The 27,559-nt window shown below is 47.8% G+C and overlaps 1 protein-coding gene across 2 annotated transcripts in view; it reads right to left on the bottom strand.

Annotated features, from left to right (window-relative positions):
- TTF1 (transcription termination factor 1) overlaps positions 1-27,559 on the bottom strand; it is a 154,005-nt gene that overhangs the window by 22,189 nt on the left and 104,257 nt on the right. For both annotated transcript variants that reach the window (XM_063936765.1, XM_063936764.1), the window contains exon 12: positions 23,946-24,031. In XM_063936765.1, the coding sequence (XP_063792835.1) occupies positions 23,946-24,031 (86 nt within the window). The remainder of the gene's footprint in view (positions 1-23,945; positions 24,032-27,559) is intronic.

The raw sequence follows: 27,559 nt of genomic DNA, 5'->3' as shown, positions 1-27,559 counted from the left end.
CACACCCCAAAAAACAAACTGCCGGTAGCTTTCAAGACGAATATTATTCTTTCCGATACTCTTGGAGCCTGGCACTTTTCCAATTCTAAATTACGTAGACACCCAACCTCCTCCCGTTACAAAACTTTCTGGGGGAACCCTTGCTATAGTCCTGGGCTCGAAAATGCTACTTTTCAGCAGTTGAGGGAGCGGGGAATCTCGTCTATTAGAGACGTATTTGACCCCGGTGGACGACATATGCTGTCCTTTGAGGAATTGAAGTCCAGATACAGTATATCGAATTCCAATTTCTATATGTAGCTGCAAGCCCGACATTTTATCACTACTATGGCCGCCCCTGTGTCCTCTCAGGACATACCGGATCCGATAGCTGCCCTCCTCACTCTCAGGAATGCCTCTACCTATCGTTTATCATACTATTATGATCATGTACGGGTGGCGCAGGCGGAAAAGCTATGGAGTCGTACAGTATCTAATTGGGAGGGAGATATACCGGGTTTCCCGACTCAGCTAATCTTATTGAGATCCTGTCAGTCCACATTTAAATATTTGCACTCGGCTCAGCTTCAGGAAGTATATATTAAGTTACTACATAGGGCTTATATTGCTCCAGCCCAAAGAGCGCATATGATTCCAGATGGGACTAGTGAATGCCTAAAATGCCGGGTGTCGCGGGCATCCTTCTTTCATTGTTTTTGGACATGTGGGAAAATTGCTACTTTTTGGAACAAAGTCATTGTTTTCATAAACCAAACTCTCTCATTGGGGGTTTTCAGAGACCCCATAGCTTGTCTATGTAACTGTTTTGAGGGCTGGCCTCTTGGTCCTGATAGGAGGCGAGTAATGCCCATTCTCACGGTCATTCTCACGGTGGCTAACAAAGTTATTTTGAATCACTGGACGAAAAAGTCGTCTCCCTCTTTAGGGGAACTAAAAAATGTTCTTCTCCGTGCTCTTTACTTTGAACGTCAAGCCACCTTGCCAGATATTGAGAGGGGCGTTGCTCACTTCTATTCAAAATGGGGGCTCTACATTGATAGTTTGGATGTGGTTACGCAGGATCATATTGAAAGGCTCTTTGAAAATACCTCTTGGATTCTCTATAAACGTATAGATGCTAATTGATGTATATATATGCACCTTGCTGTTTTAGGTTGATGAGGTCATGGACTGTATATACCTTCTGTGCTCCACGCGACTATGGAGTATATTGTCTTGTCTTGTCTCCCCCTCCCCCCCCCTCCCTCCTTATGTTTCCCTTTATCATTTTCTGATGTTTATTAGTGGTTTATATTTGCTCATAATGTTGATGTACAGGATATGCAGAATTGTTTGACATGAGATACTGGGTTTAGCGATACCCGCAGTTCTAGGAATGTGGGGGAAGTATGTATTTCGGTTTTTCCTGTACCGCTGGACTTACCACTGTATGTACCTTTCTACCTTATGAAAATAATAAAATAATTTTACAAAAAAAACCTACAGACAGAAACAACCTGCTCTTGGCGAGCAGTGCACATCCTGAACCATTGAAGAATGCTTTACCATATTCCCAGTTCTTGAGAGCTCTTCGCATCTCTAAGAACAGGGATATGGGTATACAAGATTTAGAGAGAGGCTATAGTGCCGCAGATCTGGCTAAAATCAGGGCCAAGGCACTAGCTGTTCCTCCTGAAGACTTATTTAAATCTAGGAAAGGCGCAAAAAATGTTAATTGGCATATTTGGTGCAATAAATATACACACCTGAGTCCTTTGATTAATAAGAAAGCTAAAGAACTGTGGCCACTAGTAGAGTCTGATAAAGATTTGGAAGCGTTGCATCAAAAATGACTGATGACATGTTACCGTAGAGGTAAGAATTTGAGGGACTACTTGGTGTGAAATTATGTTTCTACCATGGGTAGGAAGGAGGGGATCCGGACTGAAAGTCGACAGTAACTAGGTCGACAATGTCTAGGTCGACCACTATTGGTCGACAGTAACTAGGTCGACAGGGTCTTTAGGTCGACAGGTCAAAAGGTTGACATGAGTTTTTCACATTTTTTTTCTTTTTTTGAACCTTTTCATACTTAACGATCCACGTGGACTACGATTGGAACGGTAATCTGTGCCGAGCGATGGACTACGATTGGAACGGTAATCTGTGCCGAGCGAAGCGGTAGCGGAGTGAAGGCACCATGCCCGAAGCATGGCGAGCGAAGCGAGCCATGCGAGGAGACGCGGTGCACTAATTGGGGTTCCCGGTCACTCTACAAAGAAAACGACACCAAAATAACATTAAAAACTCATGTCGACCTTTTGACCTGTCGACCTAGAACATGTCGACCTAAAGACCCTGTCAACCTAGACACCGTGTCGACCTAGTTACTGTCGACCAATAGTGGTCGACCTAGACATTGTCGACCTAGTTACTGTCGACATTCAATACCACACCCAGGAAGGAGAACACCAACTTTATGGGGAAACCGAAAAATGGATGCTTTAAGTGCCCCAACTGTACTACATGTGGGTTCCTATTGACAGGGCCCTCGTTCCATCACCCGTATACAGGGATCAAATACACCATTAGACACCGCTTGACATGCACTAGTCATTTTGTGGTGTATGCCATAATTTGTCCATGTTCAAAAATGTATATTGGCAAAACAGAGGTCACATTTCGTGAGCGTATGGCATAACACCGCACGGCTATCCGTGTGGCGCTGAATACAGGCACCAGTGTGCAACCTGTTACATGTCATTTTTGTGAAGCCAGACATAATTTGTCATCCCTGCGGTACCGTATCATAGACCATGTGCCCCCCTGTCTAGGGGGGGCAACAGGTCTGTTCGGTTGTTGCAGAGAGAATGTGAATGGATCATGCGATTGGATACACTGCCCCCCGTGGCCTCAGCAAAAATTTGGGGATGCAGATAGTCATATGATGTATCTGTAGAATTTGGGCTAGTCATTGATTCATTTGGGATACATTTACTATGTATTATATACTATTTGTGTATATTAATCAGTTGTGTCATTGGTTGCTACCACATTGAAACCATGATGTTAGTCAGATCGTAGTTAGTGAGCAGTCCAGAAATGCACATAAGTGGTTAAAATAATTGGTACACATGTAAGTGTGAAAATACTGGGTTGATATGTAAGGTAGTAGTACCTATCATACATCAATGCATTTCGTTTTACATGATTGTAAACGTTTTACATGATTGTTTTTGAATGTATATGTTATGTAATCATATCACGCTGGTGTATTTGTTGTTATAGTTGCCATTGAGTCCGCCGTCACTTCCTGGAAGGTCTGAGCAGTGACCGGAAGCGGAAGTTCGGCGTGCACTGCGGGCGATGGTGGTGGGATGTATAAAGCTGGTGAGTTTGTAATCTTTTGTATATGGCTTGATAAAAGCGCCGCCGAGCGCTGAAACGTTGCTAAATAAGCTGTCTCCGTTTATTCTTATGCGTCCGGAGTGCCGCCGATGGGGACGTGTATATTACATACAGCCGTTCTGACTGTGTGATGGAGGGCACCCGGCAAAGTACATCTGTGTAACCTGGGGAGTGAATGAGCTGGGAGTTCTATAATATATATATATATATATATATATATATATATATATATAGAGAGAGAGAGAGAGAGAGAGAGAGAGAGAGAGAGAGAGAGAGAGAGAGAAGAGAGAGAGAGAGAGAAAGAGAGAGAGAGAGAGAGAGAAAGAGAGAGAGAGAAAGAAAGAGAGAGAGAGAGAGAGAGAGAGAGAGAGAGAGAGAGAGAGAAACGTTGGCTGGTTATGCTGTGATTTTCCCAATACACATTACCTGATTCAAGTCCTCGAGTGCCGCGGGTGTTATTTTTCCCTATTACAAGTTGTTTTCCGAGGGCACCGGGGCAAAGGAGACATCAGAGGAGTGCCGGGATTATTATATATATATATATATATATATATATATATATATATATATATATATATATATATATATATATAAAATAAGATTTTACTCACCGGTAAATCTATTTCTCGTAGTCCGTAGTGGATGCTGGGGACTCCGTAAGGACCATGGGGAATAGACGGGCTCTGCAGGAGACTGGGCACTCTAAAGAAAGATTTAGTACTACCTGGTGTGCACTGGCTCCTCCCTCTATGCCCCTCCTCGAGACATCAGTTAAGGAAACTGTGCCCGGAAGAGCTGACATTACAAGGAAAGGATTTTAGAATCCAGGGTAAGACTCATACCAGCCACACCAATCACACCGTATAACTCGTGATAACATACCCAGTTAACAGTATGAACAAACAACATAGCATCAACCAAAGGATGCCAATATAACATAACCCTTTATTAAGCAATAACTATATACACGTATTGCAGAAAAAGTCCGCACTTGGGACGGGCGCCCAGTATCCACTACGGACTACGAGAAATAGATTTACCGGTGAGTAAAATTTTATTTTCTCTAACGTCCTAGTGGATGCTGGGGACTCCGTAAGGACCATGGGGATTATACCAAAGCCTCCAAACGGGCGGGAGAGTGCGGATGACTCTGCAGCACCGAATGGGCAAACACAAGGTCCTCCTCAGCCAGGGTATCAAACTTGTAGAACTTTGCAAAGGTGTTTGAACCCGACCAAGTAGCAGCTCGGCAAAGCTGTAATGCCGAGACCCCTCGGGCAGCCGCCAAAGAAGAGCCCACCTTCCTTGTGGAATGGGCTTTAACTGATTTCGGATGCGGCAATCCTGCCGCAGAATGAGCCTGCTGAATCGTGTTACAGATCCAGCGCGCAATAGTTTGCTTTGAAGCAGGAGCACCCAGCTTTTTGGATGCATACAGGATAAACAGCGAGTCAGTCTTCCCGACTCCAGCCGTTCTGTTAACATAAATCTTCAAAGCCCGGACCACGTCCAGCAACTTGGAATCCTCCAAGTCACGAGTAGCCGTAGGTACCACAATAGGTTGGTTCAAATGAAACGAAGACACAACCTTTGGTAGAAATTGCGGACGAGTCCGCAATTCTGCCCTGTCCATATGAAAAACCAGATAGGGGCTTTTACATGACAAGGCCGCCAATTCTGACATGCTGTTGGCCTAGCCGACGCTAAGGCCAACAGCATGACCACTTTCCATGTGAGATACTTTAGCTCCACGGTCTTAAGTGGCTCAAACCAGTGGGATTTCAGGAAACCCAACACCACGTTAAGATCCCAAGGTGCCACTGGTGGCACAAAAGGGGGCTGAATATGCAGCACTCCCTTAACAAAGGTCTGAACCTCAGGCAGTGAAGCCAGTTCCTTTTGAAAGAAAATGGATAGGGCCGAAATCTGGACCTTTATGGATCCTAACTTTAGGCCCATAGTCACTCCTGACTGTAGGAAGTGCAGGAATCGACCCAGCTGGAATTCCTCTGTAAGGGCCTTCCTGGCCTCACACCAAGCAACATATTTTCGCCATATACGGTGATAATGTTTTGCTGTCACGTCTTTCCTAGCCTTTATCAGCGTAGGAATAACTTCATCCGGAATGCCCTTTTCCGCTAGGATCCGGCGTTCAACCGCCATGCCGTCAAACGCAGCCGCGGTAAGTCTTGGAACAGACAGGGCCTTTGTTGTAACAGATCCTGTCTGAGAGGCAGAGGCCATGGGTCCTCTGAGAGCATTTCTTGCAGTTCCGGGTACCAAGTCCTTCTTGGCCAATCCGGAGCAATAAATATTGTTCTCACTCCTCTTTTTCTTACAATTCTCAGCACCTTTGGTATGAGAGGAAGAGGAGGAAACACATAGACCGACTGGAACACCCATGGTGTTACTAGTGCGTCTACAGCTATCGCCTGAGGGTCCCTTGACCTGGCCCAATACCTGTTTAGCTTTTTGTTGAGGCGTGACGCCATCATGTCCACCTGTGGGAGTTCCCATCGATTTGCAAGCAGCGTGAAGACTTCTTGATGAAGTCCCCACTCTCCCGGGTGGAGGTCGTGTCTGCTGAGGAAGTCTGCTTCCCAGTTGTCGACCCCCGGAATGAACACTGCTGACAGTGCTTGCACGTGATTCTCCGCCCAACGAAGAATCCTGGTGGCTTCTGCCATCGCCACCCTGCTTCTTGTGCCGCCCTGTCGGTTGACATGGGCCACTGCAGTGATGTTGTCTGACTGAATCAGCACTGGTTGGTCTCGAAGCAGAGGCTCCGCTTGGCTTAGGGCGTTGTATATGGCCCTTAGTTCCAGGATGTCACGATCCGGGTATCTGGACGCCATTTCTTACCCATCAGATGCCTCCTAAGGCTGGCTCAGCGCTCCAGGACCGGATTCCATCTGTTATCCTGATGTGTACATTCCTGTATCCTCTCCTGTCACTCTGGGACGCTGTCACAGTAAACGCCATATTACACCTGGCATGGCGTCTCCCGCGGCCTCCGCCGCCGTCCCTGAACTTCTGCATGCAGAGTGTCTGAGTGGCGATTACGTCAGCCGCGGCCTCCGCTGTGTCCGCGTGGTTGGATGTGCATCTGTCAGCCTGGCGCCTCCTGTCTCCGGTGGCCGGCGCCGCCATTACTGTTTTCATTACCACATGGATTACAAACCAAACTTCCCTCCAAGTGTCTGCATGGGCGCAGCCATCTTGGATTCTGTCAGCTGATCATTTCCACCAATCTGTTCTCAGTATTGATAATCTGCATAATTGCCTAGCCAATCCCTTCCTTGCTGCAGGTATAAATACACTGTGCCTGAGCAAGGAAGGCGTCAGTGCTTTGGTTGTCAAACCTAGTTCCTGTTTGCCTCTCTCCTGTGATTGTCTTCCAGGTTCCAGCTCCTGTCTCAAGACTTCCACCATAGAGACCCGCACCAGCATTCCACCTGCGGTGTAGCCTGACTCTCCAATCCATTGTGGATTCATCTGTTTCCAGCTACATTACCTGCTTCCAGCTCAGCTTCCAGCAGAGTACAGCTTCCCTTAAAGGGCCGGTGTCCTTTCTACACTTTACCACTCTCCACCGGTATTATTATTTCTCCGCTCTCAAGTTCTACATTTCAGTTCATATTTCATCGCTCCCAAGTTCATTTATTATTTAACTGGTTCCAGCCAGTATCCACTCCGTGCTAACAACAGTCTGGTTCCAGCCAGTATCCACAGCAGCTGTTTTATCTTCAGCAACCCAGCTTTTCCTGGAACACCAGCTAGCACAATCCTGGGTTATCTCCATTGCTACAGTCGGGCCTGGTAAGGACTTTCCATCTAGAAGATCATAAGAACTATCTCACACTACCAGTGCCCTGTGGCTCCTGCCATCCTGTAGTACCCAGGAACTGTATTTATTCTTTGCTGACTTTTACGTTTTCTTTTACTGCTGCTGTGTTGCGGAGTTGTCATAATAAACATCATTGACTTTTATCCAAGTTGTCGTGGTCACGCCTTCGGGCAGTTATTATTCATGTTACTTACATGTCCAGGGGTCTGATACAACCTCCCAGGTTCCGGTACATCTCAGCCCCTACAACTGAGGCTGCCTCCCATCAGCTCAGGCCCTCAGTTGTGACAGTAAGCACTGACCTAATGAATCCAGCCGGAGACCAGGATCAAGCGGCCAGGCCGATGCAAGAACTGGCAGCCCGACTAGAACATCAGGAGGCTGCACAGGGCCACATCATCCGCTGTCTCCAGGATCTCTCTACTCGGCTGGATGGGATTCAGACAACTCTCCGTGGATCAGGCGCGTCTGGTGCGTCAACCACAGTGACTCCAGCTATAACCCCACCCACCTTACCCATTTCTGCTCCACGTCTTCATCTTCCAACGCCAGCAAAATTTGACGGATCTCCAAGATTCTGCAGGGGATTTCTCAACCAGTGTGAGATTCAGTTTGAGCTACAACCTGGCAATTTTCCCAGTGACCGTACAAAAATTGCCTACATTATTTCTCTTCTCAGTGGCTCAGCCCTTGATTGGGCATCACCGTTATGGGAGAGGTCCGACACCCTGCTATCTTCCTACACTGCCTTCGTGTCAACATTCAGGCGCATCTTCGACGAGCCAGGCCGGGTAACCTCAGCTTCATCCGAGATTCTCCGTTTACGCCAGGGGTCACGTACTGTAGGACAATATCTGATACAGTTCCAGATCCTGGCATCCGAACTGGCATGGAACGACGAGGCCCTGTATGCTGCATTCTGGCATGGCTTATCTGAGCGTATTAAAGATGAGTTAGCTACCAGAGACTTACCTTCTAAGTTAGATGAGCTAATCTCACTCTGCACGAAAGTTGATTTACGTTTCAGAGAGAGAGCAACTGAGCGTGGAAGATCATCTGCTCCAAAATCTTCTGCTCCTCCTCCTCGTCAACTGTCACCATCTAAAGATGAGCCCATGCAACTTGGCCGTTCCCGTTTAACTCCTGCTGAGCGCCGAAGACGTCTCTCCGAGTTTCTCTGTCTCTATTGTGCAGCTCCGTCTCACACCATTAATGCCTGTCCCAAACGTCCGGGAAACTCCAAATCCTAGCTCGCCAAGGAGAGGGCCGGCTAGGAGTAATGATCTCCTCTCCATCTCCTCAAGATTGTAATCTCCCAGTCTCGCTTCAAGTTGCTCAACGTTATCGGAACGTCATTGCCCTCCTTGATTCCGGAGCAGCTGGGAACTTTATTACCGAAGCCTATGTTAAACGGTGGTCCCTACCCACCGAGAGACTTCCTTCGTCCATTTCTTTAACTGCCGTGGATGGCAGCAAAATTTTTGATGCAGTTATTTCTTTAAGGACTCTACCAGTTCGTCTGAGAGTGGGAGTTCTTCATTCCGAACTTATTTCTTTTTTAGTGATTCCAAGAGCCACACATCCTGTGGTCCTGGGCCTTCCATGGCTCCGTCTTCACAATCCTACAATTGATTGGACGACTACGCAAATCCTGGCATGGGGTTCCTCCTGTGCTGAGACATGTTTGTTTAAAGTATTGCCTGTCTGTTCTTCCTCCCCCAGGTCGTCTGATGTTCCACCTCCTCCATATCAAGATTTCACGGATGTGTTCAGTAAAGCTTCTGCTGATATTCTTCCTCCTCATAGAGAATGGGACTGTCCGATTGATCTCGTTCCAGGGAAGGTTCCACCTCGAGGCCGAACTTATCCGTTGTCTCTGCCTGAGACGCATTCTATGGAGGAATATATTAAAGAGAACCTAGCAAAGGGGTTCATTCGACCTTCTTCTTCTCCAGCCGGCGCAGGCTTCTTTTTTGTAAAAAAGAAAGATGGTGGTCTGCGGCCGTGCATCGACTACAGAGGTTTGAACGACATTACCATCAAGAACCGTTATCCTTTACCCCTGATTACTGAGCTCTTTGACAGAGTTAGCGGAGCTACCATCTTTACAAAGCTGGACTTGCGAGGTGCATACAATCTCATCCGGATCCGTGAGGGTGACGAGTGGAAGACCGCCTTTAACACCCGTGACGGACATTATGAGTACCTCGTCATGCCCTTCGGATTGAGCAATGCTCCAGCTGTCTTCCAGCATTTTGTCAATGAGATCTTCAGAGACATTCTATACCGTCATGTCGTGGTCTATCTAGACGATATCCTCATTTTTGCCAACGATTTAGAGGAACATCGTTTTTGGGTTAAAGAGGTTCTGTCCCGTCTCCGTGTCAATCATCTCTATTGCAAATTAGAAAAATGCGTCTTTGAAGTCAAGTCCATTCCGTTTCTAGGGTACATTGTGTCCGGTTCCGGACTAGAGATGGATCCTGAGAAACTACAAGCAATCCAAAATTGGCCGGTACCCTTAACCCTCAAAGGGGTCCAGAGGTTCTTAGGGTTCGCCAACTATTACCGAAAGTTTATACGAGACTTTTCCACCATTGTGGCGCCTATTACTGCTTTCACTAAGAAGGGTGCTAACCCGTCCAAGTGGCCTGAAGAAGCCATGCAAGCATTTCATCTTTAAAAACAAAGGTTCATCTCTGCGCCTGTTCTGAAACAGCCTGACATCGACTCTCCTTTCATCTTAGAGGTGGATGCCTCCTCCGTTGGAGTAGGAGCGGTGTTATCTCAGAGGGCTAAAGATGGCCATTTACACCCTTGCAGTTTCTTCTCCTGGAAGTTCTCCCCAGCTGAGCGCAACTATGCCATTGGCGACCAGGAGTTGCTAGCCATCAAGCTCGCTCTAGAAGAGTGGAGGTATCTGTTGGAGGGAGCTTCTCATTCAATCACCATACTTACAGACCACAAGAACCTTTTATACCTGAAGGGCGCACGATGTCTCAACCCTCGTCAGGCCAGATGGGCACTTTTCTTTTCCAGGTTCGACTTTAAACTCCAGTTCTGTCCGGGCTCTCAGAATCGCAAGGCCGATGCCCTTTCCCGCTCATGGGAGCAAGAAAATGAGTCAGAGTCTTCAGACAAGCATCCTATTATAAATCCGTTGGCATTCTCCACGGTAGGGATGGACTCTACGCCCCCATCAGGGAAAAGTTTTGTGAAGCCGATGCTAAGGAAGAAGCTCATGCATTGGGCCCATGCTTCCCGTTTTTCCGGACATACAGGTATCCAAAAAACCCTGGAGTTTATCTCTAGGTCCTATTGGTGGCCAACTCTGAAAAAGGACGTCTTGGAGTTTATTGCATCTTGCCCAAAGTGTGCCCAACATAAAGTATCCCGCCAGTCGCCTGCGGGGCAACTGGTTCCACTATCCGTTCCCTGTCGACCATGGACCCACTTGTCGATGGATTTCATTACAGACTTACCCATGTGCAACAAGTTCAATACCATCTGGGTGGTAGTTGACCGGTTCACCAAGATGGCACACTTCATTCCTCTCACCGGTCTTCCGTCAGCTTCCAAGTTGGCTCAAGTATTCATACAAGAGATCTTTCGACTCCACGGTCTTCCTGAAGAAATTATCTCAGATCGAGGAGTTCAATTCACAGCCAAATTCTGGCGAAGTTTATGTCAAGTCCTCCAAGTCAAGCTAAAGTTTTCCACGGCTTACCATCCTCAGACCAATGGTCAAACCGAGAGGGTGAATCAGGACTTGGAGGCCTTCCTCCGCATCTATGTGTCCTCCTCTCAAGATGACTGGGTTCAATTACTTCCCTGGGCCGAGTTCTGTCATAACAACCAGTATCATTCTTCATCTGCTTCAACACCATTCTTCACTAACTTTGGATTCCACCCTAAAGTCCCTGAGTTCCAACCGCTTCCAGCAACTTCTGTTCCCGCAGTGGATATCACCTTGCATCAGTTTGCCAATATCTGGAAGAGCGTACGATCAGCTCTGCTCAAGGCATCGTTCAGGTACAAGAAGTTTGCGGATAAGAAGCGTCGAGCAGTTCCTGCTCTCAAGGTGGGTGATCGGGTATGGTTATCCACGAAGAATTTGAGGTTAAGAGTTCCCAGTATGAAGTTTGCACCTCGCTATATCGGTCCTTTCAAGATTGAACAAGTCATCAATCCTGTTGCTTACAGACTCCAGTTGCCTCCCTTCTTAAAAATACCCAGGACATTCCATGTTTCCCTGTTGAAACCGCTGATCTTGAATCGGTTTCATTCCTCACTTCCTCCAACTCCGAAAGTCCAAACTCAACGAGGCGTTGAGTATGAAGTGGCCAAGATCCTGGACTCACGTCACCGTTACGGTCAACTACAATATCTTATTGACTGGAAAGGTTATGGTCCTGAGGAACGTTCATGGACCAATGCTTCTGATGTCCATGCTCCTGCCTTGGTCCGGAGATTCCATTCCAAGTTTCCTCAAAAGCCAAAGAAGTGTCCTGGGGCCACTCCTAAAGGGGGGGGTGCTGTCACGATCCGGGTATCTGGACGCCATTTCTTACCCATCAGATGCCTCCTAAGGCTGGCTCAGCGCTCCAGGACCGGATTCCATCTGTTATCCTGATGTGTACATTCCTGTATCCTCTCCTGTCACTCTGGGACGCTGTCACAGTAAACGCCATATTACACCTGGCATGGCGTCTCCCGCGGCCTCCGCCGCCGTCCCTGAACTTCTGCATGCAGAGTGTCTGAGTGGCGATTACGTCAGCCGCGGCCTCCGCTGTGTCCGCGTGGTTGGATGTGCATCTGTCAGCCTGGCGCCTCCTGTCTCCGGTGGCCGGCGCCGCCATTACTGTTTTCATTACCACATGGATTACAAACCAAACTTCCCTCCAAGTGTCTGCATGGGCGCAGCCATCTTGGATTCTGTCAGCTGATCATTTCCACCAATCTGTTCTCAGTATTGATAATCTGCATAATTGCCTAGCCAATCCCTTCCTTGCTGCAGGTATAAATACACTGTGCCTGAGCAAGGAAGGCGTCAGTGCTTTGGTTGTCAAACCTAGTTCCTGTTTGTCTCTCTCCTGTGATTGTCTTCCAGGTTCCAGCTCCTGTCTCAAGACTTCCACCATAGAGACCCGCACCAGCATTCCACCTGCGGTGTAGCCTGACTCTCCAATCCATTGTGGATTCATCTGTTTCCAGCTACAACATTACCTGCTTCCAGCTCAGCTTCCAGCAGAGTACAGCTTCCCTTAAAGGGCCGGTGTCCTTTCTACACTTTACCACTCTCCACCGGTATTATTATTTCTCCGCTCTCAAGTTCTACATTTCAGTTCATATTTCATCGCTCCCAAGTTCATTTATTATTTAACTGGTTCCAGCCAGTATCCACTCCGTGCTAACAACAGTCTGGTTCCAGCCAGTATCCACAGCAGCTGTTTTATCTTCAGCAACCCAGCTTTTCCTGGAACACCAGCTGGCACAATCCTGGGTTATCTCCATTGCTACAGTCGGGCCTGGTAAGGACTTTCCATCTAGAAGATCATAAGAACTATCTCACACTACCAGTGCCCTGTGGCTCCTGCCATCCTGTAGTACCCAGGAACTGTATTTATTCTTTGCTGACTTTTACATTTTCTTTTACTGCTGCTGTGTTGCGGAGTTGTCATAATAAACATCATTGACTTTTATCCAAGTTGTCGTGGTCACGCCTTCGGGCAGTTATTATTCATGTTACTTACATGTCCAGGGGTCTGATACAACCTCCCAGGTTCCGGTACATCTCAGCCCCTACAACTGAGGCTGCCTCCCGTCAGCTCAGGCCCTCAGTTGTGACACAGGATATTTATGTGCAGGCAAGTCTCCTGACTTGACCACAGCCCTTGGAAGTTTCTTCCCTGAGTGACTGCCCCCCATCCTCGGAGGCTTGCATCCGTGGTCACCAGGACCCAGTCCTGTATGCCGAACCTGCGGCCCTCGAGGAGGTGAGCACTCTGCAGCCACCACAGAAGAGACACCCTGGCCTTGGGGGACAGGGTGATCAGCCGATGCATCTGAAGATGCGATCCGGACCACTTGTCCAACAGATCCCACTGAAAGATCCTGGCATGGAACCTGCCGAAGGGAATCGCTTCGTATGACGCCACCATCTTTCCCAGGACTCGCGTGCAGTGATGCACCGACACCTGTTTTGGTTTCAGGAGGTCCCTGACCAGAGTCACGAGCACCTGAGCCTTCTCCTCTGGGAGAAATACCTTCTTCAGGTCTGTATCCAGAATCATGCCCAGGAAGGGCAGACGCTTCGTAGGGTTCAGCTGCGACTTTGGAATATTCAGAATCCAGCCGTGCTGCCGCAACACTTCCTGAGAGTGTGCTACGCTGATCAGTAACTGCTCCCTGGACCTCGCCTTTATGAGGAGATCGTCCAAGTATGGGATAATTGTAACTCCTTGCTTCCGAAGGAGCACCATGATCTCCGCCATCACCTTGGTAAATATTCTCGGTGCCGTGGACAGGCCAAACGGCAGCGTCTGGAATTGGTAATGACAGTCCTGTACCACAAACCTGAGGTACTCTTGATGAGGCGGATAAATGGGGACATGCAAGTAAGCATCCTTGATGTCCAGCGACACCATGAAATCCCCCTCTTCCAGGCTTGCAATGACCGCTCTGAGCGATTTCATTTTGAACTTGAATTTCCTCAGATAAATGTTCAGTGATTTTAAATTCAAGATGGGTCTGACCGAACCGTCCGGTTTCGGTACCACAAACATAGTGGAATAGTAACCCCTTCCCTGTTGAAGGAGGGGAACTTTTACTACCACCTGCTGGAGGTATAGCTTGTGAATTGCCGCCAGCACCACCTCCCTTTCCATGGGGGAAGCTGGCAAGGCCGATTTTAGGTAACGGTGAGGGGGCGTCACTTCGAATTCCAGCTTGTATCCCTGAGACACAATTTGTATAGCCCAAGGATCCACCTGTGAGCGAACCCACTGGTGGCTGAAATTTCGGAGACGCGCCCCCACCGCTCCTGGCTCCGCCTGTGGAGCCCCAGCGTCATGCGGTGGACTTAGTGGAAGCCGGGGAGAACTTTTGTTCCTGGGAACTAGCTGCATGGTGCAGCTTTTTTCCTCTACCCCTGCCTCTGGCAAGAAAGGAAGCCCCTCTGACTTTCTTGCTCTTTTGCGAACGAAACGACTGCATCTGGTAATACGGTGCTTTCTTCGGCTGTGGGGGGACATAAGGCAAGAAATTTGACTTCCCTGCCGTAGCAGTGGAAACTAGGTACGAGAGACCGTCCCCAAGTAATTCCTCACCCTTATAAGGCAAAACCTCCATGTGTTTTTTAGAGTCGGCATCCCCTGTCCATTGCCGAGTCCATAAGACCCTTCTGGCAGAAATGGACATTGCGTTAATTCTAGAGCCCAGCAGACAAATGTCCCTCTGGGCATCTCGCATATATAGGACAGCGTCCTTGATATGTGCCAGGGTTAGTAGAACAGTGTCCCTGTCCAGGGTATCTATCTCCTCCGAGAGATTATCAGTCCATGCTGCTACAGCACTACACATCCAGGCCGAAGCAATTGCTGGCCTCAGTAGAGTACCAGAATGTGTATAAATTGACTTCAGGATAGCTTCCTGCTTTCTATCCGCAGGATCCTTTAGGGCGGCCGTATCCTGAGACGGCAGGGCCACCCTATTAGATAAGCGTGTCAACGCCTTGTCTACCCCTAGGGGAGGATTCCCAGCGTAACCTGTCCGTTGGCGGGAAAGGATACGCCATAAGTAATCTCTTGGAAATTACTACCTTCCTATCAGGGGAATCCCATGCTTTTTCACATAACTCATTTAACTCATGTGAAGGGGGAAAAGTCACTTCTTGCTTTTTCTCCCCATACATATAAACCCTCTTGTCAGGGACAGGGTTTATCTCTGATATGTGCAATATATCCTTCATTGCTATAATCATGTAGCGGATGGCTTTAGTCATTTTAGGCTGAAATTTTGCATCATCGTCATCGACACTGGAGTCAGACTCCGTGTCGGCATCTGGGTCAACCATCTGGAATAGTGGGCGCTTGTGAGACCCTGACGGCCTCTGCATTGTAGGATCAGGCATGGGCTGAGACCCCGACTGTCCCAAGGCTACAGCTTTATCCAACCTGTTATGCAAGGAGCTTACATTATCATTTAACACCTTCCACATATCCATCCAATCAGGTGTCGGCATCGTCATAGGCGACACCTCATTCATTTGCACTTGTTCTGCCTCCACATATCCTTCCTCATCAAACAGGTCGACACTAACGTACCGACACACCGCACACACACAGGGAATGCTCTGACTGAGGACAGGACCCCACTAAGGCTTTTGGGGAGACAGAGAGAGAGTATGCTAGCACACACCCCAGCGCTATATATAACCCAGGGATTACACTGTAACTTAGTGATTACCCCGTAGCTGCTGTTTGTGATCGTTTTGCGCCTAAATTTATGTGCCCCCCTCTCTTTTTTACCCTTCTTGTACCTGGATACTGCAGGGGAGAGCCTGGGGAGCGTCTTTCCAGCGGAGCTGTGAAGAGAAAATGGCGCTAGTGAGCTGAGGAAGAAGGCCCCGCCCCCCTCAGCGGCGGGCTTCTGTCCCGCTTGTATGTGTAAAAAATGGCGGGGGCTCGAACATATATCCAGTGCCTGACTGGATATATGCATTCTTTTGCCAAAAGGTACCTTAATTGCTGCCCAGGGCGCCCCCCCCTGCGCCCTGCACCCTACAGTGACCGGAGTGTGTGGGTGTGCTGCTGGAGCAATGGTGCACAGCTGTAGTGCTGTGCGCTACCTTAAGTGAAGACAGGAGTCTTCTGCCGCCGATTTCGATGTCTTCATGCTTCTGTACTTCTGGCTCTGCGAGGGGGGCGGCGGCGCGGCTCCGGGAACGGACTATCAAGGTTAGGTACCTGTGTTCGATCCCTCTGGAGCTAATGGTGTCCAGTAGCCTAAGAAGCGCAACCTAGCCGCAGTTAGTAGGTTTGCTTCTCTCCCCTCAGTCCCACGTAGCAGAGAGTCTGTTGCCAGCAGAAGCTCTCTGAAAATAAAAAACCTAAACTAAAATACTTTCTTCTTAGCAAGCTCAGGAGAGCCTACTAAAAGCACCCAGCTCTGGCCGGGCACAGATTCTAACTGAGGTCTGGAGGAGGGGCATAGAGGGAGGAGCCAGTGCACACCAGGTAGTACTAAATCTTTCTTTAGAGTGCCCAGTCTCCTGCGGAGCCCGTCTATTCCCCATGGTCCTTACGGAGTCCCCAGCATCCACTAGGATGTTAGAGAATATATATATATATATATATATATATATATATATATATAGACTGCAGAGACGGTGCGGCACTCCAATGATCTGCACACAAGACATAATGTATAGTACTATACATTATGTCTTGTGTTGTGTGCAAATCATTGGAGTGCCGCACCGTCCCTGCAGTCTATCCTCTTACATGTGAAGGCACCCAGTGTACTATTTACCTAAGTGGTTGTGCCGGACCCCTGCCTTTTGTGTATATGTATATATATATGTATATATATATATATATATATATATATATATATATTCTTATCAGCATGTTATATAATTTTAGTGGGTATATCAATATATGGAATACCATTTGATGACATTGCATTCCATATTATTTCATATATATGATATATGTTAAAATAAGATTTTACTTACCGATAAATCTATTTCTCGTAGTCCGTAGTGGATGCTGGGAACTCCGTAAGGACCATGGGGAATAGCGGCTCCGCAGGAGACTGGGCACATCTAAAGAAAGCTTTAGGACTAGCTGGTGTGCACTGGCTCCTCCCCCTATGACCCTCCTCCAAGCCTCAGTTAGGATACTGTGCCCGGACGAGCGTACATAATAAGGAAGGATATTGAATCCCGGGTAAGACTCATACCAGCCACACCAATCACACCGTACAACTTGTGATCTGAACCCAGTTAACAGTATGATAACAACGAAGGAGCCTCTGAAAAGATGGCTCACAACAACAATAACCCGATTTAGTTAACAATAACTATGTACAAGTATTGCAGACAATCCGCACTTGGGATGGGCGCCCAGCATCCACTACGGACTACGAGAAATAGATTTATCGGTAAGTAAAATCTTATTTTCTCTGACGTCCTAGTGGATGCTGGGAACTCCGTAAGGACCATGGGGATTATACCAAAGCTCCCAAACGGGCGGGAGAGTGCGGATGACTCTGCAGCACCGAATGAGAGAACTCCAGGTCCTCCTCAGCCAGGGTATCAAATTTGTAGAATTTAGCAAACGTGTTTGCCCCTGACCAAGTAGCTGCTCGGCAAAGTTGTAAAGCCGAGACCCCTCGGGCAGCCGCCCAAGATGAGCCCACTTTCCTTGTGGAATGGGCTTTTACAGATTTTGGCTGTGGCAGGCCTGCCACAGAATGTGCAAGCTGAATTGTACTACAAATCCAACGAGCAATAGTCTGCTTAGAAGCAGGAGCACCCAGCTTGTTGGGTGCATACAGGATAAACAGCGAGTCAGATTTTCTGACTCCAGCCGTCCTGGAAACATATATTTTCAGGGCCCTGACAACGTCAAGTAACTTGGAGTCCTCCAAGTCCCTAGTAGCCGCAGGCACCACAATAGGTTGGTTCATGTGAAAAGCAGAAACCACCTTAGGGAGAAATTGAGGACGAGTCCTCAATTCTGCCCTGTCAGAATGAAAAATTAAGTAAGGGCTTTTATATGATAAAAGCCGCCAATTCTGACACACGCCTGGTTGAAGCCAGGGCTAACAGCATCGTCACCTTCCATGTGAGATGATATTTTAAGTCCACAGTGGTGAGTGGTTCAACCAATGTGACTTAAGGAACCTCAAAACAACATTGAGATCCCAAGGTGCCACTGGAGGCACAAAAGGAGGTTGTATATGCAGTACCCCTTTTACAAATGTCTGAACTTCAGGTACTGAAGCCAGTTCTTTCTGGAAGAAAATCGACAGGGCCGAAATTTGAACCTTAATGGACCCTAATTTTAGGCCCATAGACAGTCCTGTCTGCAGGAAATGGAGGAAACGACCTAGTTGAAATTCCTCTGTAGGGGCCTTCTTGGCCTCACATCACGCAACATATTTTCGCCAAATGCGGTGATAATGTTTTGCGCTTACATCCTTCCTGGCTTTGACCAGGGTAGGGATGACTTCATCTGGAATGCCTTTTTCCTTCAGGATCCGGCGTTCAACCGCCATGCCGTCAAACGCAGCCGCGGTAAGTATTGGAACAGACAAGGCCCCTGCTGGAGCAGGTCCTTTCTTAGAGGTAGAGGCCACGGGTCTTCCGTGAGCATCTCTTGAAGTTCCGGGTACCAAGTCCTTCTTGGCCAATCCGGAACCACGAGTATCGTTCTTACTCCTCTCCTTCTTATGATTCTCAGTACTTTTGGTATGAGAGGCAGAGGAGGGAACACATACACTGACTGGTACACCCACGGTGTCACCAGAGCGTCCACCGCTATTGCCTGAGGGTCCCTTGACCTTGCGCAATATCTGTCCAGTTTCTTGTTAAGACGGGACGCCATCATGTCCACCTTTGGTTTTTCCCAACGGTTTACAATCAGTTGGAAGACTTCTGGGTGAAGTCCCCACTCCCCCGGGTGGAGGTCGTGTCTGCTGAGGAAGTCTGCTTCCCAGTTGTCCACTCCCGGAATGAACACTGCTGACAGTGCTATCACATGATTTTCCGCCCAGCAGAGAATCCTTGCAGCTTCTGCCATTGCCCTCCTGCTTCTTGTGCCGCCCTGTCTGTTTACGTGGGCGACAGCCGTGATGTTGTCCGACTGGATCAATACCGGTTGACCCTGAAGCAGAGGCTTTTGCTTGACTTAGGGCATTGTAAATGGCCCTTAGTTCCAGGATATTTTTGTCTCCAGGCTTGACCATAAGCCCTGGATATTTTTTCCCTGTGTGACTGCTCCCCAGCCTCGCAGGCTGGCATCCGTGGTCACCAGGACCCAGTCCTGAATGCCGAATCTGCGGCCCTCTAGAAGATGAGCACTCTGCAACCACCACAGGAGGGACACCCTTGTCCTTGGTGACAGGGTTATCCGCTGATGCATCTGAAGATGCGACCCGGACCATTTGTCCAGTAGGTTCCACTGGAAAGTTCTTGTGTGGAATCTGCCGAATGGGATTGCTTCGTAGGAAGCCACCATTTTTACCCAGAACCCTTGTGCATTGATGCACTGAGACTTGGTTCGGTTTTAGGAGGTTCCTGACTAGCTCGGATAACTCCCTGGCTTTCTCCCCCGGGAGAAACACCTTCTTTCTGGACTGTGTCCAGGATCATCCCTAGGAACAGAAGACAAGTCGTCGGAACCAGCTGCGATTTTGGAATATTGAGAATCCACTCGTGCTGCCGCAACACTACCTGAGATAGTGCTACACCGACCTCCAACTGTTCTCTGGATCTTACCCTTATCAGGGAATCGTCCAAGTAAAGGATAACTAAAATTCCCTTCCTTCGAAGGAATATCATCATTTCGGTCATTACTTCAGTAAAGACCCGGGGTGCCGTGGACCATCCCTACGGCAGCGTCTGAACTGATAGTGACAGTTCTGTACCATAACCTGAGATACCTTTGGTGAGAAGGGTAAATTTTGACATGAAGGTAAGCATCCTTGATGTCCCGAGACATCATGTAGTCCCCTTCTTCCAGGTTTGCAATCACTGCTCTGAGTGACTCAATTTTGAATTTGAACCTCTGTATGTAAGTGTTCAAAGATTTTAGATTTTAAAATCGGTCTCACCGAGCCGTCTGGCTTCGGTACCACAATAGTGTGGAATAATACCCCGTTCCCTGTTGCAGGAGGGGTACCTTAATTATCACCTGCTGGGAATACAGCTTGTGAATGGCTTCCAAAACTGCCTCCCTGACAGCGGGAGACGTCGGTAAAACAGACTTTTTGGAAACGGCGAGGGGAATACGTCTCGAATTCCAATTTGTACCCCTGAAATATTACCTGAAGGATCCAGGGGTTTACTTGCGAGTGAGCCCACTGCGCACTGAAATTCACTGAGAACGGGCCCCCACCGTGCCTGAACTTGTAAAGCCCTAGCGTCATACTGAGGGCTTGGCAGCGGCGGAAAAGGGTTTCTGTTCCTGGGAACTGGCTGACCTCTGCAGCCATTTTCCTCTCCCTCTGTCACGAGCAGAAAAGAGGAACCCTTTTGTCCGCTTGCCAACCAGGACTGCGCCTGATAATACGGCGTCTTATTTTGAGAGGCGACCTAGGGTACATCCCCTTTTTTAAGGCAATACTTCCAAATGCCGTTTGGAATCCCTGACCACTTTACTGGTAGAATACAAAGCACTTATACTTGATGCCAGTCGGCAAATATTCCGCTGTGCATCATGCATATATAGAAAAGCATCTTTTAATTGCTCTATAGGCAATAATATACTGTCCTTATCTAGGATATCAATATTTCCAGTCAGGGAATCCGACCACGCCACCCAGCACTGCACATCCAGGCTGAGGCGATTGCTGGTCGCAGTATAACACCAGTATGTGTGTAAATACATTTTAGGATACCCTCCTGCTTTTTATCAGCAGGATCCTTAAGGGCGGCCATCTCAAGAGAGGGTAGAGCCCTTGTTCTTACAATCGTGTGAGCGCCTTATCCCCTGTAGGGGGTGTTTCCCAATGCACCCTAACCTCTGGCGGGAAAAGGTATACTGCCAATAACTTTTTAGAATTATCAATTGTTATCGGAGGAAAACCCACGCATCATCACACACCTCATTTTATTTTTCAGATTCAGGAAAACTATAGGAAGTTTTTCCTCACCAAACATAATACCCCTTTTTTGGTGGTATTCATATTATCAGAAAAGTGTAAACATTTTCCATTGCCTCAATCATGCAATGTGTGGCCCTATTGGAAATCACGGTTGTCTCTTCACGTCGACACAGGAGCCAGTATCCGTGTCGGCGTCTGTATCTGAGGTAACGGGCGCTTTAGAGCCCCTGTATGAGACATCTGGACATGCACAAGCTGAGTAGCCGGCTGTCTCATGTCAACCACTGTCTTTTATACAAAGCTGACACTGTCACGCAATTTCAACAGTACATCCACTCAGGTGTCGACCCCCTAGGGGGTGACAACACTATTACAGACACTCTACTCCGTCTCCACATCATTTTTCTCCTCATACATGTCGACACAAAAGTACCGACACACAGCACACACACAGGGAATGCTCTGATAGAGGACAGGACCCACTAGCCCTTTGGGGAGACAGAGGGAGAGTTTGCCAGCACACACCAGAGCACTATATATATACAGGGATAACCTTATATAAGTGTTTTTCCCTTTATAGCTGCTGTATTGTTTATACTGCGCCTAATTTGTGCCCCCCTCTCTTTTTTAACCCCTTTCTGTAGTGTAGTGACTGCAGGGGAGAGCCAGGGAGCTTCCCTCCAACTGAGCTGTGAGGGAAAATGGCGCCAGTGTGCTGAGGAGATAGGCTCCGCCCCTTTCTCGGCGTCCTTATCATCCGTTTTTCTATATGTTTTGGCAGGGGTTAAATGCATCCATATAGCCCAGGAGTTATATGTGATGCATTTATTTTAGCCATATAAGGTTTTATCGATTTATTGCGTCTCAGGGCGCTGCCCCCCCAGCGCCCTGCACCCTCAGTGACCGGAGTGTGAAGTGTGCTGAGAGCAATGGCGCACAGCTGCGGTGCTGTGCGCTACCTTATCTGAAGACAGGATCGTCTTCTGCCGCCGATTTCACCGGACCTCTGGCTCTGTAAGGGGGCCGGCGGCGCGGCTCCGGGACCCATCCAGGCTGAACCTGTGATCGTCCCTCTGGAGCTAATGTCCAGTAGCCTAAGAAACCCGATCCACTCTGCACGCAGGTGAGTCCGTTTCTTCTCCCCTTAGTCCCACGATGCAGTGAGCCTGTTGCCAGCAGGTCTCACTGAAAATAATAAACCTAAACTAAAACTTTCACAAAGAGCTCAGGAGAGCCCCTAGTGTGCACCCTTCTCGTCGGGCACAGAAATGTAACTGAGGCTTGGAGGAGGGTCATAGGGGGAGGAGCCAGTGCACACCAGCTAGTCCTAAAGCTTTCTTTAGATGTGCCCAGTCTCCTGCGGAGCCGCTATTCCCCATAGTCCTTACGGAGTTCCCAGCATCCACTAGGACGTCAGAGAAATGTATATATTTTTTTCTATGTGTCTTGATTGACTGCCTTACCAGTGGGACAATTCTTATTTGATCAATTATTTACATTTTATTATTATTTTTATATATTCAGCGTAATTCCTACTGTTTTCTTTCTTTTTTGATTTTGGCGTTTGAGGGTGGAAACTGAGAAGTGAACGCAAAAAGTGTCTGTTTCATGAGCGTGTTACGTGTGTGTCACGGTCGTGTCTGGGAAAGCTGCTGCGTTCCAAGCTGCAGATCCACAGCTTCCGAGACCACGTTTAGTTGGATTTGAAGAGGGTAGCTACAGTAGACCCTAGATTACTACAAATGTCGATGGTGCCACCGATGCTGGAGTGTTTACACTCTCCATCGCAACTGCACAGACCACGGAGCCTGAAAGTGGATGTCTCAGCTCTCGTACACTCTACCGCATTGTGGAGCACATAGGGAAGGCTGAGATTGGCATTTGCATATTTCCGCAACCGCTACTGAGAGAGCGGCTGCATTACCAACCATCTCTGAATCAGGCCCACGGTCAGTTGCTAAACTGCATTCCTGTGAATATTGTTTCAGTCCACACAATAGCTGCCGGCAGTATGTGTAGGATATACAGTAGGTGCATGTAAAATTCAAAGAAGCGTTAATGTCTCAAAATTCACTTTGATAACCATCTTTTTTCTAACTAACAAGACTAAGTGTGGGCCTTGATGTTATACTGATGTGTTGTCTTTATCACAAACATTTTATATCACATTGCCTCTCTTGGCGTTCGCCAAGCATAAACAATATTTCATATGAAAAATAATCATTATGCCTATTTATAGAGACACGAAAAGGAAAGAAGGATAAGGCTGCGCTCATGGGAGTGAGAATAACCAAAAACAGGAGAGCTGATGTAAAATTAACTTTTAAAAAGAATTTATTAATGCCACATAAATCAATTAAAAATTCAAAGAGAATAGTAGCAATGATAAAAAAAATGTAATTTACACTTTCAATGGGTCACCATGAGGATATTGACAAAGTTGTCCATCCATATAGTATTCCACAAATAAAATGTAACTAATGGAGCTCCGGAGTTAGCAAAGATAAAAAGTTCTGAGTACTAGATACAAATGTAGCCGCTGTGTACTGGATGCTAGAAACAAATGTTGCCACTGTGACTGTGATAGCAACAATGTGTCCCAGAGGAAACTTGCCGTATCCTTTTTAAAAGTTACATTTACGTCAGCTCTCCTGTTTTTGGTTATTCTCACTCCCATGAGCGCAGCCCTATCCTTCTTTCCTTTTCGTTTCTCTGTAACCAAGGGCACATACACAGTGCCTTACGGAAGCGCACAGGGGTATTAGAATATACCATTACTTTTACTACTCAGGCGCTTATGGCAGTATTTTGTTTTCTGCATGCCTATTTATATGCTGTAAAGGCTTTGAAAAGGAATAAAAAAAATCAGCATACTTACCAGAAAAACTCAACTTCTTAAAGTCTGGGACATGTAAACTTTTCAGCTTATGAAACCTTGTCTGGGCGATCCAGGGTGGAATATTTCTGAAAGAGAATAAAGATGGTATCCAGATGGAAGATAGACAGTAAATAGATCGACACCAAACGGTCGACAGACAGTTAAATGGTCAACATGTACAGGGTCAAAGGTCGACAGGTTCAAAAGGACACAGAAAAGCTTGACACATGGTTTTCATGATAGTTAGGGTTAGGCACTTGTAGGAGGGTTAGGCTGCCGGAGGGGACGGTTAAGGTTAGGCACTTGACAGGGGGTTAGGCTGCGAAAGGGGGTGGTTAGGATTGAGCACCAAGGGGGTATTAGGTTTAGGGTTAAAAAAAAAAAGAAAAAAAAAAAAAAAGAAGTGTCAACTTTTCAATTTACATATCGACCTGTTGAGCATTTAACCGTCAACCTTTTGTCCCCGTCGACCTACTGACTGTCGAACATCTGGTGTCAACCTATTGACTGTTTGTCTATATACTGTCGATCTATTAATCCATACCTAGATTTACATATATAGTTCATGTCAATGTAATTCATTAAAACATACAATATTTTATAAATTGGAAAAATAACCATTTGTGCTAACTAAGGGGTAGATTTACTAAAGCTCCTCAAAATAAAAAAGTGGTGATGTTGCCCATAGCAATCAATCCAATTTTAGCTATCATTTCTCTATTGCATTCTAGAAAATTATAGACAGAATGTGACTGGTTGCTATGGGCAACGCCTCCACTTATCTGTATTAGAAGCTTTAGTAACTCTACTCCTAAGAATCTTGCTCAAAGAATCTATCTGCTGGAAAACAAGTTTATTATAAAAATGAGTTTTGTGGTAAGAACTTACCTTTGTTAAAACTCTTTCTGCGAGGTACACTGGGCACCACAAGGAATAGACATAGGGGTGTAGAGTAGGATCTTGATCCGAGGCACCAACAGGCTCAAAAGCTTTGACTGTTCCCAGAATGCATAGCGCCACCTCCTCTATAACCCCGCCTCCCTGTACAGGAGCTCAGTCTTTAGTTAACCAGCCCAATGCAGTAGCAGGAAAAGAGATGACAACGGTTAGTAGTCACATACACCACACTCTTACGACAGGAGAAGTGTCAGCGGCTAATGCCATACCAACCCAAAGAAGCTAAGTGCATCAGGGTGGGCGCCTTGTGGAGCCCAGTGTACCTCGCAGAAAGAGTTTTAACAAAGGTAAGTTCTTACCATAAAACTCGTTTTCTGCTGCGGGGTACACTGGGCTCCACAAGGAATAGACATAGGGGATGTCCTAAAGCAGTTCCTTATGGGAGGGGACGCACTGTAGCGGGCACAAGAACCCGGCGTCCAAAGGAAGCATCCTGGGAAGCGGCAGTATCGAAGGCATAGAACCCTATGAACGTATTCACAGAGGACCACGTAGCCGCCTTGCACAATTGTTCAAGGGTCGCACCACAGCGGGCCGCCCAAGAAGGTCCAACAGACCGAGTAGAATGGGCCATAATGTGAGCAGGAGCTGACAGACCAGCCCTCACATAAGCATGTGCAATCACCATTCTAATCCATCTGGCCAAAGTTTGCTTGTGAGCAGGCCAGCCCCGATTGTGAAATCCAAACAGCACAGAGAGAATCAGATTTCCTAATAGAAGCAGTTCTCTTCACATAGATACGGAGAGCCCGTACCACATCCAAAGACCGCTCTTTGGGAGACAGATCAGGAGAAACAAGTGCCGGAACCACAATCTCCTGGTTAAGGTGGAACGAAGAAACCACCTTAGGTAAATATCCAGGACGAGTCCTAAGAACCGCCCGGTCACGGTGAAATATCAGATATGGGGAACTATAGGACAAGGCACCCAAATCCGACACTCTTCTAGCTGAAGCAATAGCCAGCAGAAACACCACCTTAAGGGAAAGACCCTTAAGGTCAGCTGAACCAAGAGGTTTAAACAGAGACTCTTGTAATGCCTCCAAAACCACCGACAAGTCCCAAGGAGCCACAGGCGGGACATAGGGAGTTTGGATACGCAACACGCCCTGAGTAAAGGTTTGCACATCAGGTAAGGTCGCAATTTTTCTCTGAAACCACACCGACAAGGCAGATATTTGAACCTTGAGGGAGGCCAGACGCAGGCCTAAGTCCAGGCCCTGCTGAAGAAAAGCCAACAACTTGGCTATACTAAACTTGGAAGCGTCATAATCGTTAGATGCGCACCAAACAAAGTAAGAATGCCAGACCCTATAGTAAATCCGAGCCGAAGCCGGTTTCAGGGCCCGCAACATAGTTTGAATGACCGCCTCAGAAAACCCTTTAGCCCTTAAGACGGAAGCTTCAAGAGCCACGCCGTCAAAGACAGCCGGGCTAGGTTCTGGTAGACACAGGGGCCCTGAACAAGGAGGTCTGGGTGTTGTGGAAGTAGAAGTGGACGCTCTGACGATAAGCCTTGCAGTTCTGAGAACCAGTGCCGTCTGGGCAACGCTGGAGCTATGAGAAGCAGAATTCCTTTTTCTTGCTTGAACTTCCGAATTACCCTGGGCAGGAGTGACACCGGAGGGAACACGTACGGCAGCCGAAACCTCCACGGTTCCGCCAGCGCATCCACGAATGCTGCTTGAGGATCCCTTGTCCTTGCTCCGAAGACCGGAACCTTGTGATTGTGTCGAGACGCCATCAGATCTTCGTCTGGAAGGCCCCACTTTTCCACTAGGAGTTGAAAGACTTCTGGATGGAGGCCCCACTTGCCGGCATGTAAGTCCTGACGACTGAGAAAGTCCGCTTCCCAATTCAGGACTCCCGGAATGAAGATTGCCGATATGGCCGGTAGATGGCGTTCTGCCCAATGTAGAATCCGTGAGACTTCCTTCATTGCCAAACGGCTTCGAGTGCCGCCTTGATGATTTATGTAAGCCACTGTGGTGGCGTTGTCCGACTGTACTTGAACAGGACGGTTCTGAATTAAATGCTGGGCCAGGTTCAATGCATTGAAGACCGCCCGCAACTACAGAATGTTGATTGAGAGGAGAGACTCCTCCTTGGTCCACCGACCCTGAAGAGAGTGTTGCTCCAGCACCGCTCCCCAACCTCTGAGACTGGCATCTGTCGTCAACAGGACCCAGTCGGATATCCAGAAGGGACGGCCCCTGCACAATCGTTGGTCCAGGAGCCACCAGTGCAGCGACAGACGGACCTCCGGAGTCAATGAGATCATGTGAGACCTGAGCCGGTGAGGCAGGCCGTCCCACTTGGCTAGAATCAGCCTCTGGAGGGGGCGAGAATGGAATTGAGCATACTCCACCATGTCGAATGCTGAGACCATGAGGCGCAGCACCTGCATTGCCGAATGTATCGACACTTGCGGACGAGAAAGGAAGCAACGAATCCTGTCCTGAAGCTTCAGGACTTTCTCCTGAGACAAGAACAACCTCTGGTTGTGAGTGTCCAATAGCGCTCCCAGGTGCACCATGCTCTGAGCAGGGACCAGGGAGGATTTCTTCCAGTTGATGAGCCACCCGTGGGCTTGTAGAAACCGGACCGTCATATCCAGATGACGTAGGAGAAGTTCTGGGGAATTTGCCAAGATTAAC

The sequence above is a fragment of the Pseudophryne corroboree genome, chromosome 8 (genome assembly GCF_028390025.1).
Source record: "Pseudophryne corroboree isolate aPseCor3 chromosome 8, aPseCor3.hap2, whole genome shotgun sequence".
In the NCBI taxonomy this organism is placed as follows: domain Eukaryota; kingdom Metazoa; phylum Chordata; class Amphibia; order Anura; family Myobatrachidae; genus Pseudophryne; species Pseudophryne corroboree.
This window is presented reverse-complemented; position numbering and strand designations above follow the sequence as displayed.